This window comes from Prionailurus bengalensis, chromosome D2, assembly GCF_016509475.1.
Source record: "Prionailurus bengalensis isolate Pbe53 chromosome D2, Fcat_Pben_1.1_paternal_pri, whole genome shotgun sequence".
Lineage (NCBI taxonomy): Eukaryota > Metazoa > Chordata > Mammalia > Carnivora > Felidae > Prionailurus > Prionailurus bengalensis.
The window spans coordinates 64,204,697-64,223,075 of record NC_057351.1 but is presented as its reverse complement, the minus strand read 5'-3'; the positions used below and the strand labels follow the sequence as shown (position 1 = coordinate 64,223,075).

General features: G+C 41.1%; 1 protein-coding gene across 5 annotated transcripts in view; it reads left to right on the top strand.

Annotated features, from left to right (window-relative positions):
- Positions 1 to 18,379, top strand: part of SORCS1 (sortilin related VPS10 domain containing receptor 1) — a 518,222-nt gene that overhangs the window by 493,250 nt on the left and 6,593 nt on the right. For all 5 annotated transcript variants that reach the window (XM_043597466.1, XM_043597465.1, XM_043597464.1 and 2 more), the window contains exon 24: positions 3,525 to 3,624. In XM_043597466.1, coding sequence (XP_043453401.1) covers positions 3,525 to 3,624 — 100 coding nt within the window. The remainder of the gene's footprint in view (positions 1 to 3,524; positions 3,625 to 18,379) is intronic.

The window sequence follows — 18,379 nt, the reverse complement described above, 5'->3', positions numbered from 1 at the left end:
TCCACTCCTTTTGTAGCCGAAGTCTCTTCCAAACATTACAAATTGTATTAACTGGTGAACAGGATGTGGCAGACCAGAGGAGAGGGTTGGCAATTGCCTGTCCGCGCAGCTTATACTGGTCAGCTGACATGGGACTGCTGTCACAAGCCGTGCACCTCACAGATGAATAAGAGATGGCAGCATAATTACTGAAATGCTACAGTTTGGTTTGTTTTGTTTTGTTTTAATTTCCTACACCTGATCAGCCAGACCTCTTTCCAGGTATCTTTTGCTCTCTCTTTTTGTCACCTGGTTCGAGGAAAACATTTTTAATGAAAATGCCCCAGGATTAGGAGTCAAACAAAACCGAAGTCAGGTGTCAACTCTTCAACTGTTAACTGGGTAAACTTAGGTATGTCCGGTGAGATCCATGGTCCTTTCCGTGGAGACACCAGCAGGCTGTGTTAGAAAGATAGTAACAAATATACAACTCTGCCACTATAAAGTGTTCCATGCATATGAATTGTATGGTATATTATGTATCTGTGTATTATATAAATAAAAAGTATTTAGCTTAGGATCTGATGAAAAATATAAGGTAAATAATTGTGCAAGCGGCATGAAAAAATTTTAAATATTGTCCAAATCTGTCAACAGTTTCATACTAATTTATTTGAATAGAGAATTGCATGGTTATGATTGAGATTATTCTTGTGTGCAATGTACATTTCATTTAGTTTTGTTTCTGTGCATAATTTCTTTCCCACAGATATGTGTTCTTTATTGCATGTCCTTTGATGCAAGTTAACTACATGAAACTTACTTTCTGCTACCAGATTATTTTGGCATAGCCTGCTTAATTTTGTAAATGATACAGATAAATCCAATGAAGTAATGTTATAAACCAAAACAAATCTTGGAAGTTAATTATCTCACAAGGAACTCTCCTGGAGATTATAAATTAGAAATTTGTTGTTCTGATGAACTCTATTTTCTGGTTTAGTTATTTGCATCTCTCACTTGAGGAAAAAACATCTTCGGGAATAAGAAATAAATATCACTTCAACTGGTTGAAAGAGGGAAGTCTTTCTCTTGCAAATAAATGTTTCCCTTTTGGCCACAAGATGGACTCTGCAAAATAAGGCAGCTCTTCAATTACTTCTGACAAGTCTTTCCTATTTGAGTTAAGATAATTTACTACAAATGTAAAAATATATATATATATGTATATATATATATATATATATATACACACACACACACACACATATGCATACACACACACACATATGCACATATATGCATATGTATATAAACACATATATTTCACACATATTTGTACACATTTCTCTCTGTGTCTGTGTGTGTCTGTTTCATAACCAAACTTTTCTGATTGACCTCTACTAAAAATCCTCTGTCAGAGTCCCATAACAACCTTACCAATTGAATTATAAGATACGATAGGAACCTATACATTGCAACACTTTAGAGATCACAGAGGAAAAACATCTTATATAGTCTGTGTTAAAAATCTGTTCCTATATGGGGCGCCTGGGTGGCGCAGTCGGTTAAGCGTCCGACTTCAGCCAGGTCACGATCTCGCGGTCCGGGAGTTCGACCCCTGCGTCGGGCTCTGGGCTGATGGCTCGGAGCCTGGAGCCTGTTTCCGATTCTGTGTCTCCCTCTCTCTCTGCCCCTCCCCTGTTCATGCTCTGTCTCTCTCTGTCCCAAAAATAAAAAATAAAAAAAACGTTGAAAAAAAAAATCTGTTCCTATAAACCTGGAGCATTCTGGAAGATCCTCCGTGTCCAGGAAAAAGAGTAGCCTGGCCACTTGTACCCCAATGTTCATAGCAGCACTCTCAACAATAGCCAAATTATGGAAAGAGCCTAAATGTCCATCAACTGATGAATGGATAAAGAAATTGTGGTTTATATACACAATGGAATATTACATGGCAATGAGAAAAAATGAAATATGGCCTTTTGTAGCAACGTGGATGGAACTGGAGAGTGTGATGCTAAGTGAAATAAGCCATACAGAGAAAGACAGATACCATATGGTCTCACTCTTATGTGGATCCTGAGAAACTTATCAGGAACCCATGGGGGAGGGGAAGGAAAAAAAAAAAAAAAAGAGGTTAGAATGGGAGAGAGCCAAAGCATAAGAGACTGTTAAAAACTGAGAACAAACTGAGGGTTGATGGGGGGTGGGAGGGAGGAGAGGGTGGGTGATGGGTATTGAGGAGGGCACCTTTTGGCATGAGCACTGGGTGTTGTATGGAAACCAATTTGTCAATAAATTTCAGAAAAAAAAAAAAAAAGAGTAGCCTAATATAGAGGATAAAGTTGTTTTCACCATAATTGTATCACAGACTTGTTTTTCTGCATGGCTTGCCAAATGAAAGCATTTGAGACGCTGAGCTTGCACTGGATCCCAGGTGTTGAACCGCGGGTCACTGACAGTCCTCCCAAGTTCCCGTTGTTAAGCAAAGAAGTTCATGTGCAGGGCAGTTCAGTTCCATTACCCATCAGGGGCTTCTGCCAGGAACTCTCTGCTTCAAAACAAAGCCATCAGCCCCTGCTTAATTGATAAAAGGAATCAATCAAAGGTGTCATTTTGGCAAATCGGTGGACTACATAAAACTCAACAAATATAAAAGGGAAAAAAAATGGTGGGTCAGAAAGCATCTAATTGGACTTAAATAGCATACTAAATAAAATATTAAATTGATGATTAGAATGTTAAAAGTAAGGCAAGGAGTCCAGATAAAAATAACAGGGGTGTGGTTTTCCCTAATACCTTTTCAGAAATTGTTCGAAAGAAGAAGAAAATTGAGCTGGGTTTTCTGCTTTGAACAAGCGAACAGTGCTGCCTTGTCTATAAAACTGTCCTTATGCTATTCCTACTGAAACATGGTCCTTTGCCTCTTTTTAGGGTTAAATATTTTGTGGTCCAGAACTCCATAGGTCTGCCCAGTACACCTGTGTCAGCCTGGGGAGTTGTTTAGCTGATGTCCATAAGCATGAAACAAGGATCAGCCAATGCATTACCTAGATTGTGCTTTTTATTATTTAAGCAGAACTATATTTACCATTCAATACATATTCATAAAGTATTCTGTGAAAGCCACAGTATACAGTTGGGGGAAGGAGAAGGGAGCACAGATGAGATGGAGTCTACTATCAAAAGTAAAATAAATGAATACAAACCTCACCAGAATATGTAAATTGTACAAAATCACTTAAGTTTTTATGTATAACAAATGCTCTTTCCGAAAACTGGGCATGGCTTTTTCTAGAATATAGGATAATGTTTTAAGAACAGAAATTTTTATATTTACTATTTGTCCTATTTTGTTGGATATAAATTCCGGTCATGCTTGAAACACCATTATGTCTGCATATTCTGGAATAAAAATTCAAAATCATACAAGACTCATTTATATAACTCATGGGATGCCTTGGTAACTACAGTAAATATCTCTTAACATGTAGTTGGTATGACAGTTTTGGTGGCACTCATTTTGACACTTCTTCTTGCAGATATCAGAACTGCTGATCCACAAGCTCAATCAAAACTCGGTGCACTTTGAGCTGAAGCCTGGGGTCCAAATCCTTGTCCATGCGGCTCACTTAACAGCAGGTCAGTTTACAGGTCCCTGGCTTTGGGCTAGTGGCTCTAGCAAAGGGGGATCCCAGTCTGTCCTTTCATCTTAGCAAGACGAGGTGGTACCACTGCTAACGAGAAATAGGGCATCAGTCTTTGGAGGTTCCCTTGCCTGGCATTTTTGCCCTAATGAGGACCTGTAAGAGTAAGTTGACTTTTCTACTTAGGCACCAGCAAAAACTGTCAGGGAATCACCTGGATACACACTCCTCAAATGATGACATGCTCTGTCTCAGCAGGAGTCTCAAAAATAAAGTTAACCTTACAAATAACCTTTTTTCTGATCTTGTTGCAAAACTTTATTTTCAGTTATTTATGTTATCAAGAGTTTTCTTATTTTCAGTTTTGGAATAGTGAGTAGAAATAACCGGGACTTAAGAGCTGTACAGGGCCATAGCCAAGATCAACCCTAAGTTGGTCATGCATGATCTCAGTATCCTTGAGCTTCTGTCTATTCACCTGCAAAAGGTGGTTGGGGGATCCTCCTGCTAAGTCTATATAGAAATATCAGTGATAATTCAGGTAATTCCAAGTGTATATAAATACATATTTTTGTGTCACATTAATAATAAATTAATATTTACTGAGTACGTATTTTTACAGAGTATAGTTCTGGTATACCATGGAATACATAGGCCAATAGGAAATGGTCTTTGTCCTCAAAAAACATATAATCTGATTGAGGTGTGACAAAATTTGGTGGCAGCAATGGTGATGGTGCCATGGGGTTGGGAAATGGGCAGTAACGGGGTATCTCAATGAGTAAAATGCATAAATGCTTAGAGACTTGGTGTACTTAAGCACTAGATTTTGCAAATTTGCAGCCAGATCATAGGTTGCAATCTTGGCTCCCTCACTTCCTTGCCATATAGACCTTGAGAAGAGACTTAACATCTCTGAGGCTTAGAGGTGGCACTCTTACCTGTGTCCATGGGATTGTGTGAGGATTAAGTTAATTCGGGTAAAGTACTTAGAGTAGTGCCTGGAACTAATAATAGTAAGCCATTGTTTCTCTTTCTATTTTTTTTATTGTTAACAATCAAAGTTGTATAGGAAATGTAAAACAGAAAGAAATTGTGTGTAGTCAGAATGATACAGGAAGGCTTCACGGAGAAAGTAGTCTTTGGGAAGAACCTCGATGGATAGAAAGGATTGACTTCCAGAGATCATTTCAAGCACCAAAGCCCCAAGGAAGGATCATGAAAGTCTCCAGGGTTTGGGAGATGCTGAATAAGTGGGGACATAAAACAGCAACTTCCACCTCCCTTCTCTGGTTGTCTGGAGATTCTGGAGGTGTGCCTAGGTCTAGAGGAAGGCCAATGAGGTTGGCCACTGGCCTGTTTTCTCCTTGGATTCTATTTTTTTTTATTCTTTATTAGGGTTTCATGAACTATTTTATTTAGAAAAAAAAAATCCCACTGCCTTAAAAAATACTTAAAAGTCACTGTTGTGAGGATGAGATATGGAAGTAGAGTATGGAAATATGCCAGGCTGCCATTTGTACTTACTTTGGTGGGCTCTGGGAAGCCATCAAGGTGATTGAATGGAGACATAACTGAGTCAGAGTATCACTTCAGATGACCCTTCAGAGCAAGAAGGATTGAGGAGGGGGATTTTCTATTCTCCAGCTTGTCATCCTAATTCATCCATTGAACAGGCGTGTACCGAGTACCTTCCAACTCTGATCCAAGCAATGTCCTCAGCATAGGACAGAGTCTGTGCCTTCATGAAGCTTCCATCACTGGAGAAAGCCACACAAGGAACAAATTAACAAATGCCCCTTTTTGAGTTGTGTTGCTCATGAAAATGCCATGAAGAAAATGAGAAAGTGTGAGAACATCGAGAACAATTAAGTAACACCTGTGAGAGCAACTGTTAAGCCTCAGGCAGGAAAGAAAGCTGCCAACTTATCCCAGGGCATTTGATAATCTAGATGAGCTGTTTCCTCCCAAAAGGTTGACCTGTGGTCTTTGGTGAATGGTGGTGACACAGGGCAGTTACACATGGCTGGTTGTACTGGAAAACAAAGTACAAGGATATCAGTTGCACTTATTCCCATGTGGCATCAGAGCCACGCCATTGACACATTTTTCAAATGACTGAAACGTAACAACTTCAAATTGTTTTCAATAGATTTACCAATTGGGGCATCTGGGTGACTCAGTCGGTTAAGCTACTGACTTGAGCTCAGGTCGTGATCTCATGATTCGAGAGTTCAAGCCCCTCATGGAACTCTGTGCTGACAGCTCAGAGCCTGGAGCCTGCTTCAGATTCTGTGTCTCCTTCTCTCTCTGCCCCTCCCCCATTTGTGCTCTCTCTCTCTCTCTCTCTCTCTCTCAAAAGGCATAAACATTATTTTTTTTAATAAAAATAAATAAATAGATTAACCAATCAATCTAATTAGACAGTCCAGCTTGTTTAGGTGGCAGACTGAACCTTACCATCCTCTCCTATGACAGCTAGAGTTCCTTGTTCCCTTTTGGTTTAGAGGTTAAAGACAACTGAGCCATACTCCACACTGAGCTCTGGGTTTGAAGGGATGTGGCCAACTAGCCCATCCCCCATAGTGCAAAATTTGCTTTACAGCTACTCAGATTCTAAACGAACACTATCTTCAAGCAACATATTTTTCTGTGGAGTAGCTTCATTTATTAGAAAAAAAACCTCCCTTACTGTTTACCTGGGACCTCTGTTGGTAAGGGGACTGTCCTCGATTAAATGAGGCAGAGAACTAACCCCACTCCTTCAGCTCTGGAGGCCACCTGCATTTTCCACCTTTGCTTCCTCCCATGCTTCTACTCTAGCAGTTATTTTATGTGCCTGACTTTTATTTAACTGATTATCACATCACACTCCAGAGACGGTTCAGAATATTTTGCTAAATTCGAAATCTTATTTTAAATGTTACCTGAGGAGGCTTTCCTGTAATGACAACTGGTAGAGCTGGGATCAGGCTGAAAAATAGGGATCAAAGAAATGGGCGATTAGCTGAAACTGGTTTGGCCACAGCTTGGCCAAGGGAAACCAGTATAGCAAAGGCATCCAAAAGCATCCATGTGGGATTCATAGTTGCAGATAGGAAAGAAAGTCCATTCCTGATAACCATGAGGGTTAATTACACTAGTGTAAGTTCCAGCAGGCAAGGAATAATGCAAAGTTGGGAGGATCTGGAAAATTTATCCAATTAATGTTTATAGTTCGTTCCACCACTGGGAATTTGGGGGGTGGATCTCTGGGAAGAAGTGGTGGCAAAAGGAAGTTATGTTACCGGTGCTCAGGTAAGCGCACTGACATTTGAAGAACTTCCTGCAATATAGATCTATATGATGCAATATTACTAAGAGAATAAAATAAAAATGAAGTTTGGGGTGCCTGGGTGGCTTGGTCGGTTAAGCATCCGACTTCGGCTCAGGTCATGATCTCACGGTCCGTGAGTTCGAGCCCTGTGTCGGGCTCTGTGCTGACAGCTCAGAGCCTGGAGCCTGTTTCAGATTCTGTGTCTCCCTCTCTCTCTGCCCCTCCCCTGTTCATGCTCTGTCTCTGTCTCAAAAATAAATAAACATAAAAAAAATTTAAAAAAAAAAAAGAAAAATGTAGTTCGAGGCAAAATCCCAATGTTAGACTAGGTAGTTGGAAGAGAGTAAAGAAGTCTTTGACTTCCAACCACTGTGGCTTATTCAGGGTTCTTCTCTGTTAGATTGGAGAGTAGGGCCTTTTGATAGGATGACTTCCAGACATTGATCAAGTGGCATTATTGATCAATTATGACTGGCCCAGTGACTGGAGTAGATGTAGACTTCTATGTAGATAATCAGCTCCAGTTTGAAGAGTAAAGGAAGAGGATGTCAAGGGCTGATGGAATAACGGAGTTGGAGACTTGCTGTGTTGAGTGTGGCCGTGTTCCCCATCACTGCATTAGAACTGGTGCAACATCACTCTTGGCCTCACTTTGACTGCAAAAGACAAGATTTAGGTTAAGGTGTGCTCTCTTTAATGACTGTGACGAGGAAGTGAAACGTGTGATGGATCAGTTTCCCATTGGAGATTGCTCCTAAATTAGCCCTAGCCATTCGATGTTGTAAACTGTTTGAACAGAGTAGCAGATTGTGTCTGCCAAGACTTTCTTTAAGTTGAAATTAGCACACTCCTGTTTGGGTGGCTAGGAAGAGAAAGCCGAAGGTCCCTGGGGGAAAGAGCAAAACAGTGAGGAAGAGTATTTGAGGCAGAATGTCTACCTCACTCCCTTTCCCTGCCTTTCATCCCCCCTGCAGGCAGGAGGAAATAAAAATTGAAAAAGAAGAAAAAAGAAAAAGGAAAAAGGACCACTGTTTGCAACATTTCATGTCTCCTAAGCAGGATTGCTAATACCTTCCTAGGGACCATTCCAGCACACTGCTGCATTCCATTAATTGCCCAGCAGATGTTCAGCAGGCTTCTTTTAAAAATGTTTGAGCCAGAGTATGTTGCTGGTGAGAGAGGCAGTGCATAATTTGGTTTGTCTCCAAGGAAAAAGAACTGTCTCCTTTCAGGAATTTACTGGCCTTATTTTGTTTTTCAAATTCAGTTCCCTGTTTGCTTTTATGGGAACACAAGGTAAGCACTTCTAGGTCTGGATGTCATTAGAGACTGGATTTAGGCTGTTTCCCCCTACATGTTCTACCTGGGAATTCATTAGCTTTGGTATCTACACTGAGCTAAACTTTGAACGCCGTCCGTGTTTTGTTCTTAGCCACTCCTGTGCTTCTCCGTTTCTTTTCACTTCCTCTTGAGAGCTCAGCCACTCATGACAGCTAGGTTTCTGAAATTCTCTTTGTGGAAAAAAGGGATTTGAAATTGCATGTGAGTAGGGAGAGAATGAGACTATTAACAAGAAGTTGAGGGAGGGCCGTGGCCAGAGTGGCTCTCTTTGGCTTTTGAGACATGAAAGCAGCCGTGTTTAGTGGACAAAGGCCATGATGTTCCGCAACAACGCAGAGAGTGGGAAAAAGGAGTAGAAATCGATCAAGCCAGGTACCGGACTAGAACGCCGGTGTTTTGACTGAAGTGTACCTTTGCTCATGCTGTTCTCAACTAGAATATATCTACCACCTCTCTGCATCTCCTAAGTCTGTTTGATTTTTAAGACTTAAATCAATGCCAACATTTGCATGGTTGTCTTTCTAGAGACTTTTACCCAGGATATCATCTATTCCTTCTCTCAACTCACATGGACTTTTTAAATCTATATTTGTCTAGTGATGATGGTAGCCATTGTACCTAGTAGAGAACTTGCACATATCAGGTGCTCAATAACTATTGCCTTTATAAATAATTAGATGTGTAAATAATTTATAACCACTAGAGATATATTCAATATCCCATTCCCTCAGTGAACCTTTAGCTTCAGTCTACTGGATTGTGAATCTGTTCCATGACATCCTGCCTCTTAACAAATAACTAGTGAGGTAGACCTGGCCTTCTCTTCTCCAATAAGCGTCTGCGGAAAGCACATCTTTGTGTTTTTCTTATGTCACATGTCCCTTCAAGAGGCATTATAATTGTTTATATCCACGTTGTGGGAAATGAGAAAGTTGAAGAAAAATTAGAGTTCTGTGTCCCAGATTAAGGAAACCTAGAGAGGAGGAGGAGGACTGGCAGGAGAGCTGTTCCAGAAGGAGACTGCACCAAGTATACGTAGCAGCCCTATTTCCCTGCCCTGGTCACTGGCAGGAGTGTTTCCCAGGTCACACTGTGCCTCACTTCATGGCAGAGCTCAGGGTCAACACGTTAGACTGCACTATCTTGACCTTGTCAAACCAGACCTTCTTCACATCTTTTGTGACATCTCCCTTGAGCTTTCTCTCATCCATGGTTTTACCCTGGCCTTCTATTATTCCTTGGTATTATTTTTATTTACCTACATTCTTCCACATCTTAAGAGCTACGATGTCATCCCAGGGAGAGTTTTTCCAGTAAGACTCACAGGAAGGCTTCAAATCAGATGCAGAGCATTTGATCTCTGTTGATGCTTATGAAAAGACAAAGTTAAGCTGTTAAGAAGATATCCTTAAAATGCCAGCGGTTTTTCTCATTGCCCCTCGTACTTGGAATTTACTCAAGGGCGAGGTCCATTTCAGATTTATCACCTTATTCCTCGTGCGACACTGTGCCTTACTTTGCAATTAGTCCTTTAAACCTTTGGTTCATCTGGTGATGTGAGATGAGCTAGGAGCCTCACTCAGTCCACACTGGCTGAACCTGAGGCACAACAGTGATTTGCAGGAAGCTTTACTAATTCTAAATAAAGAAGATGAAAAATATTCCATGCAGCAGCCAGGTTCAATAAAGATGAGCTTTAAGGTTGAATACGGATTCACCAAAACAAAGAGAAAATAAGCATGCCAGGTTGAGGGGCTGTGTTGAGCAGAGGCAGAGCAAGGTGACTTTGTGTGGTTTATGTATAAAGTGATGCATAATTTGATGTGGTTTGGGGTATCTAGATATATATCCTTAAATATCCTTAATTGATATATCTACTGAAGGTAAAATTATGAGCAGAGGCAAGAGAGAGGGATAAATTCAGGGAAATCAAATCTGCCATTATTTGATACTCCATTTATGTTACAACCTTTGTTGTTCATCACCCATGCTTGCTAGTGAGAAAACCCTCAATAATGCATCCTTGAAATTGCAAAGTATGATGCATATGGAAAAGGAAAGAAGGGGCAGATGGAAGAAGGATTTTTTTAAATAATAAGTTTGGGCAACAGTCAATAAGCTTTCTCTTTTTAACAACATTTTTTTACACATTTTAGAAGATGTTTTCAACCCACGAGGCAAGAGATGGTAACTTATCTGATAGAGACGGAGCCCTAGAAGTAGGAGCCTCTTTTTTGGTTGCCAAAGATCAGTGGTTCATGTCGGGTTTGATATCATAAAGCAGATGAGAGGAAAACTCTACCTGGAAGCTGGAAATAGAAGGTTGATACCCTGGTGAGACCAGGAGCAGACTGCACATTCAATTCAGAGCTAGAATGTACCACCTTATAGCCGATTCCTGGGTAGGAGGGGTCTGCTGACAGTGGATAGATCAAAGCCCTAATTGCTGGTACAAATCTTCTAAGCTATTTCAAACTCTGTATCTTTGTTGTGGTGAGAACCCACAGTCATGAGTAAATTCAGTGATTATATTTGGCCATGCGAGTGGGGGAAAACAGCTTAAAAATGTGTTGATTCTTTCAAGGTAGAAGAGATGAGGTTCTGCATGAGAATGGAAGTTAAAGGCTGAACAAGCAAGGGGTACTATTTTATTTGAGAACAGAAAACCTAACTAGATTGATTCACACTACAGTACAAACAACAGCACCACGGGGATGATTTGCATCTCACAGGAATGACTTATTGGACAAATAAACTGAAACTTACGTGGTGTGGCTGCCACAGAGAGGACCTACAAGAGCTAGAAGTGCTGGAACTGATCCTTCCCTGGAAACATGTATGGTTGGAAAGACTCTGTATAAGCCAGTGTAGACAAACCCAGTTATAAAGCATCTGTTCTTGACCCAACTCTGCTTTCTGATTATTTAGACAGCTTCACAAAAGTAGAGATTTTTCAGGTCTTCCTGCACATAAATCAAATCCCAAGGAGTGATACTGGTAATGTGCATTTTTAACAAGTTCCCCAAATGATGTGTATACAGCCAGGTCTTTCCCCAGGCTCAGCAACCACTCCCATAGAGCATTTTACAGACACAACTCCATCTGTATGACAAGGGAATGTGCGTGTCTGTCGCCAGCAATAAATCTGATTTATAGCTCAGGGCATCCACTAAAACAGAAGCACGCATTAAAAAAGAAAGGCCTGTGATATTAAGTGTAGGAGGAAATCAGTAATAAACATTAAAATCTAATTTTTCCGCATATCTGGAGCCAACCTAATTGGCAGAATGGGTAGATGGCAGTGGGAGGAAGGGGGGAAAAATGAAACATGTCTGTGAATCTGAGATCTACTATATCCGTTATCTAGATGAATGGCAAAGGCCAGCCAAGAGCTGTGGCCGAGAGGCAGTTGAAAAATGATTAAACTGTGAACTAGAATCTTAGTGGCAGATGTAATTGAATAGCCATGAGTTTTATGAAAGTTGAACAAATTGTATTATCTAGATGCTATTAATGTGCTAGTGTGAGCAGAAAATGATGCCTCTGCATTTCACTGTATTTTTTGCATGCGTTAGAGAACTAGGGTGATCTTCTACCCTCAGCTTTCCAGCGGGGTCACTGCTCTTCCAGAGTTTTGGATGCAGATGATAAAAAATGTGAAAGGTTAATATTGCTCAAAGGAAGAGCCTCAAATTCCAGATTAAATATATATATATATATATATATATATATATATATATATATATATTTTATATATATATATATTATATATATATATATATATTTTTTTTTTTAATACAAACTACTCCCACCCCATCCTGTCTGTCTAGCAGTTGCCTTGTTGAAGCTGTTTAGGTTTAGGAAAGCTGTCCTTTGTCAAGGATATGTGTGGGTTTTTAATAAAACTGTTATCTTGTGTTATCTTGACCTCCATCATTGCTGCTGACTGGTTCAATTTCTTTCTTAGGTGTAATAAAAAGATAACTATCGCAGAGATATTAGAGAATTAATATTTCCGGGCTTCAGTTGCTACCCTTGGATATGTTATGAGTAAATGTGGGAGGGGGTAAGGAACCAGAATTTCAGCCTAGGTCAGGATACATCGTGAATTGTGCGCAACAGTTTCACATTGAGAAAGAGACTTTCCACTTGAAGGTGGAATTAGCATCAGTTGAGAAGCTTTAGAAAGTACAATATCATCTAAGTCACATCATTATGGATGCAGATGCCATATTGTGGAGTTGTGGGGCTCTGAACTGTAAAGTGAAATAATTTGTTGCAATAACATTTTCCATTTAGGGATGAAATTAGTACTAGTGAAATTCTTCCACAGCCAGTAAATTCATCCATCCCTTTAGTCTCCGGTTGCCTTGTTATCTACACAGTTATCATTCACAAATCTTTGTGAGTAAAGTCATCCTAGTAGTATTTTTCCCTTCTTCTATTTTTCCCCCAAATAAACGCTTTTTGTCCTCTGCAAATATTTAGGCTTTTTCACAGGCGTGCGGATTCAGTGGCTTTCGACAACTATTAAGCCACTATGGCTTTATGGCAGGTAATAACGGGTGCCAGCATATCTAAACATACTCCTTTCCCCAATGTGATCGCATGAATGTGTTATTTTCATAAATATATCAGAGGCCAGCATTGAGGTTGCTCTTTAGCTTCTAATAGATTCTTTCTTCACCATATTTTCCTGAGATGTTTCTGGCCCCATAAAAAGAAGGAGAAGGAGAAGGAGAAGGAGAAGGAGAAGGAGAAGGAGAAGGAGAAGGAGAAGGAGAAGGAGAAGGAGAAGGAGAAGGAGAAGGAGAAGGAGAAGGAGAAGGAGAAGGAGAAGGAGAAGGAGAAGGAGAAAAGAAAGAAAGAAAGAAAGAAAGAAAGAAAGAAAGAAAGAAAGAAAGAAAGAAAGAAAGAAAGAAAGAAAGAAAGAAAAATAAAAAAGCCTTAAATGTCTACATGGTAACTGGCCTGAGTTGGCCTGGCCTGAGGATGTTTCTAGAAACTCTTAGGTGGAAAATTGTCAGGGGGAGGGATCATACGAACAGTTCAGATACAGGGTACAAATATGCATCAGGTTGGAAATAGAAATAATAGTTAGGATGCAGTAGACACAGTTCCCCAAAGGGAAGGCAAGGCACATAGTCCAGAGAGATTGGCATGAGATGGAAGGCAGGAGAACACATAAAATACAGAGAAGACACCAGACTTAGGACAAGCTACCTTTTAGACACTAAGTTTCTTCTACCTAGAGGTGAACAGGAGTACTCTGGGTTGTATCTGTAGTGTGTGCATAAGCTTTAAGAGCACTCCTTTTCATCAGTAAAGTGTTCTGGTTTAGAAGAGAATAGTTATGGTTATCTTATGTGCCACCAGTCTGCCCATGGGAGCAGAGTTCCATGGCAAGAATTGGGTAATGTAGAGCCCAAACATAAGAATTGCTAATTGGTGGGGTGCCTGGGTGGCTCAGTCGGTTAAGCGTCTGACTTCACTCAGGTCACGATCTCACAGTTTGTGAGTTCGAGCCCCGCGTCGGGCTCTGTGCTGACAGCTTGGAGCCTGGAGCCTGCTTCAGATTCTGTGTCTCCCTCTCTCTGCCCCTCACCTGCTCACACTCTGTCTCTCTCTGTCTCTCAGACATAAATAAACATTAAAATTAAAAAAAAAAGAATTACTAATTGGGTGTTTAACCAGTAGAGAGGAATTTTCAAGAGAGAAGGTATTAGTAAGCTATCACTGCGTAACAAATCACCCAGAAATTCAGTGGCTTAACAGTGAGCATCTATTATTGCTGTTGAGTCTGTGGATCATTTTGGTGGTCCTGGTTTTGTCTCATTGTGTGTCTGCAATCAGCTACAGATCATTGGGGAGGGAGTTCTACTGGTCTTAGCTGGGCTGCCCCATGTGCCAGGTCTGCTGGCTGTAGGCTGCTCTAGAACTAAGTTCTCATCAATGTGATCTGTCATGCTTCATCAGGCTACTCTAGATGTGTTTATACATGACAATGACAGGATTCCAAGAGATAGAGGAAAAGTGCAGGGTCCTTGAAGCTCACATTGACACACTTTCACTCCCAATTCATTCCATGGCCATATCATGTTGTAGTACTAGCCCCGATTCAAGGCGTGAGGAAACAGATTTCACCTCTTGTTATGAAAAGCTTCAAACTCAAATTGCAGAGGGCTTGGATACAAAGATGGGTAGAGAATTCATCCAGCAATACAGCCAATCTCCACAAGGCTGCCCACTCTCTTAGGGGAGATTGGAAATGCTTTTAGGTAGTTTAACAAGCTCTCCCAAAGTTACAATGAGGTTAAGCTACTTTTAGCAATCAAGGGGTATGTCTTTTATTTTGTCTTATTTTAGTGACCCAGAGAATGTAAAGGTCAGGCACAGTCTAAAGATAAGGACTGGATGTTTTATGAGTGATAGTAGGTGGGACCTTGCATGCAGTATTCTCAAACTGTTGTGCACAACAGTGACCTGTGTAGCATGTTGCATATAGTTTTCTGAGATCGATTCTCAAAGACATACGGATTTTTCTTTTCTCAGGTGAAGCCTAGGGCACTGCATTTTCACACATTCTCCAGGTGATTCTGATTCGGGTGGTCTATAAATTTATACTTTGAGAAACACTTTACAAAGTAAGCAAGATTTTCAAACCTGGAACTTTCAACCCTAGAAAACGAAAATACACCTTTCTCTTCTTGTCTGTCAACTACAGTGATAAGTTTTGTCTTTGAGTCACCCATAGTTGTCCTTACGTGTCCAAGTGACCTAAACTCTATGGCTGGACGTTCCTGAAGACTATCTTCAATTTAAAAATAGTAGCAATGCTTCACATTGTGAAGGCATTAGTGCCTTCCCTGGAATTCTCACACAATCTGGCCATTAGGCCTCCAGGATTGTGGCTTTATCTCATTACAGTATGGCAGTCCTTATGGCTCTCAATTGGGTTTGGATTTGAACTGACAGAAACAAAAAGTGTTTTTGTAAATGAAAACCTGTTGCTCTTTCTGCAGTCTATATTATCTTTGTACCATTTCCATATCACCTTAATTTCTGAAAAAGAGATTTCAGATCACGTGGATTTCATGATATCCGGGCATGTTACTAAAGCTCAGCTCAGGTCTGCTTTGGAGGCAGGAGAGTCAAAAAGAAAATCAAAGCTTGGCAAACTTGCTTTTGTGAGTTTCTTGACAGCACTAAGTCCTGCATTAGAAATGTACAAATGAATTTAAAATGTAGTTCAGGGTTTTAGGGTCAGAGTGCAGGTAGGAGTTCTCCAAGAAAGTCCCTTTGCTAGGACGAGAGTACAGACAGCACTAAGGATTTCTAGCACTGCTTCACCGGCGGATGGCACCATATTTACAGCATGGAAATAGACCAAACAAAGGGGCAAGCCTGTAGCAAAGGGGGAGGTGGTACCCAATATGAAGCTCTTCCTCAAGTATGTTGCATGGGACCTAGGTCTGCAAAGGGTCTTTGGCCATATGATTTTGGGAAACACTATGGTAGAGTTCAATGAGTTTCTTTCCTGCAGGACTGCTGTGAAAGTTTAATTACTGATGAGCATTGCAAATTTCTAAGATGGGGAATTTTCAGAATTATCTAACACGGTTAATTCCATCATCCATCGGGGCTTGTTTTCTATAGAAGACCCTTTCGGGATACAATAGCAAAGACAGGACAGTGTTACAAACATTGAGCGTGTACTATGTGCTGGGTATTATGCCAAGTGCTATAAAAATTCCGTCTTGGTTTATCCTCACAACTTTCTAAAACAAGCACTTAGTTTTAGCTCCATTATGTAGATGATGGCATTGAGGTTCAGGGTAAGTCACTTAAGCCCAGAAGTGGCAGACTCAGAACCTGGTACCAAAAAGGGACTATAATCAATTTCTTCACCCCAGACATGGAGTTTTGAAGTTGCTTTCATGCACACAGGCCATGACCATTTATTCAGCACACCCTATATACATCGTTCACTTTTCACAGGAAGACTTGTTATCCTCATAAGCAATGCCATTACTATAATCAGCCTAGGTCCTCATGAATAGAACATAATTCGGTGCACTTCTGAGTCCTTGCAGGATTTCAGAAACAATGTGAGCCAGCACCCAGGCTTAGAAAATGTGGACTCACTTACAGAAGAGACATGTCCCTGCTTTTACTCTGTGTGTGGATAATGGCAAATAAACTGCTCAGCACGTTCTTTCCCTTTTCTACCTTGTTTAGGCTGCAACTGGAGAGGGATTAATTTATGCTAATTCCACACAACAAACTAAAACCCATTTATCACAAGTTTTCATTCCTCAGCAGAACACACACACATGCACCTAAGTGTTAGGCAAACTGAGATAATGCAGCTGCTGTTGTGCGGCAGTAATAGGCCCGTTTATATCCCGGGCCAGGTCAGCAAGGAGCGCCACGGAACACAGAGGGCAGTGGCGTCCAGTCTCTCCCTGCTCTGCCTGCTGCTGCCTCACCCCCCCACCCGCATGCTGCTAAGTGATGCAGAGATGGGGGCAGCAGACAGCATGCACTTTAGAACTCAGATTACAGAAGTTCATTTTCCCAAAATACTTTGCTAATTACTTACCAGTGCTATTGCTGCTTATTTACAAATGATGATTTAATGAGGAATGATTTGGAATTGAATGATTTAAGCCTGTGATGTGGAGACAGACGATGAGGAAGGGAAGGGAGTGCACGCGCCTGCGCGCGCGTGTGTGTGTGTATGCATGTGTGTGTGCGCACGCACACTTTCTCTGCTAGCGAGAGCCTGGCCGAAGCAATTTCCTCTCTTTACTTTTCCATTTATTCCAAATGCCAGCCCTTTCAAGCAGTTACCAGTATCCTTCCTGGTAACTGCATAGCACTGATCTCTGCTGCTTTTGAAAAAACATGCAGCTAGGAAGGAGAAGTTTCCTCATACAGCTAACCTGCCTCTAAACCGTCTTAAACAGAGACCCCTCCCTGAACCTGCATGTGTTCCCTGTCAAGCTAAGGGTTTGCATTAGAGGATTACCTATAAAGTATCTTCCCACTTTTATTTCCTTGTGTGTGATGACACGGTTGTGATAATGTCAAGACAGAGCAAGACCTTCTCTTTGAGAGTTACAGATGGAATTATATGATAGCTAAGATTTGCTTCAGAATAACCCAACAGTTGAGGTTGTCGGGACTAGATGGGGAAAAATAAAATAATGTCTGTGGATTGGTGTGTGTTGAAGCCAGGTGCTGGGCACGTTTCTCTATGCACATGTACCATGCACGCGTGCACACACATGCCATATGTATGAACATATATATGTCACCCAAGTGTAAGAGTGCATGCTCTGTGATTCTAATTGGCCCTGTTAAGGCTTGATAATATTTTATCTGGAGCCACTTAATTTGCTTCTCACACTGTAGTTCTTCCATAGATATATAGAAGATACAGTTCTTGGTATATAGACAGAAGTATGTTTTTAAATTTCTGGTATCTTCTGCTGAAATTTGCCCCAGGTGTGTGTTTGGGATGGGGCTCGGGTTTAAGGCTTAGTACTTCCACTTCCTGGTTCTGTGTCCTTTGGAACGACATGAACCAGTGAGAGCCTCACTGTTCTTTTCTGTTCAGCAGAGGTCACACTGGCCCCGCCTTCCATTTGTGCGAGTCAGTCGTGATAATGTCCATGAAAAACAAAAGGTGGCCTCTTCTCCAGGGACAGCCTGCCAATTCTGGTGTGTGTTCCCAAGTGTTTCCGGACTCCTTTGCTGATGGCACTGTGTTTGCCTCAGTGAATGAAAGACACTTTCATGTTCTCATTTTGACCCGGAAGCACCTTGGCCTTGGCTGTCTCACCACAGCCTCCTCACACACAGACTCACCCACGGGCACCACAAGCACAAGCGCTGCTCGACTTACACAGGAGAGAGAATCACAGGGGTTGCTTAATTTGCCTGCTTCCTAAAAGCTGATTCTACTACAACAACTAAACCTGTTTTCTGAGAAAGAGGGCCTGACCTGTGTTTCCCACCAAAACGATTTGGTGTCCGGAACATGGCTTTTCAGTAGCGCTGAGTGGCTGGAACTCAATCGTACAATAAC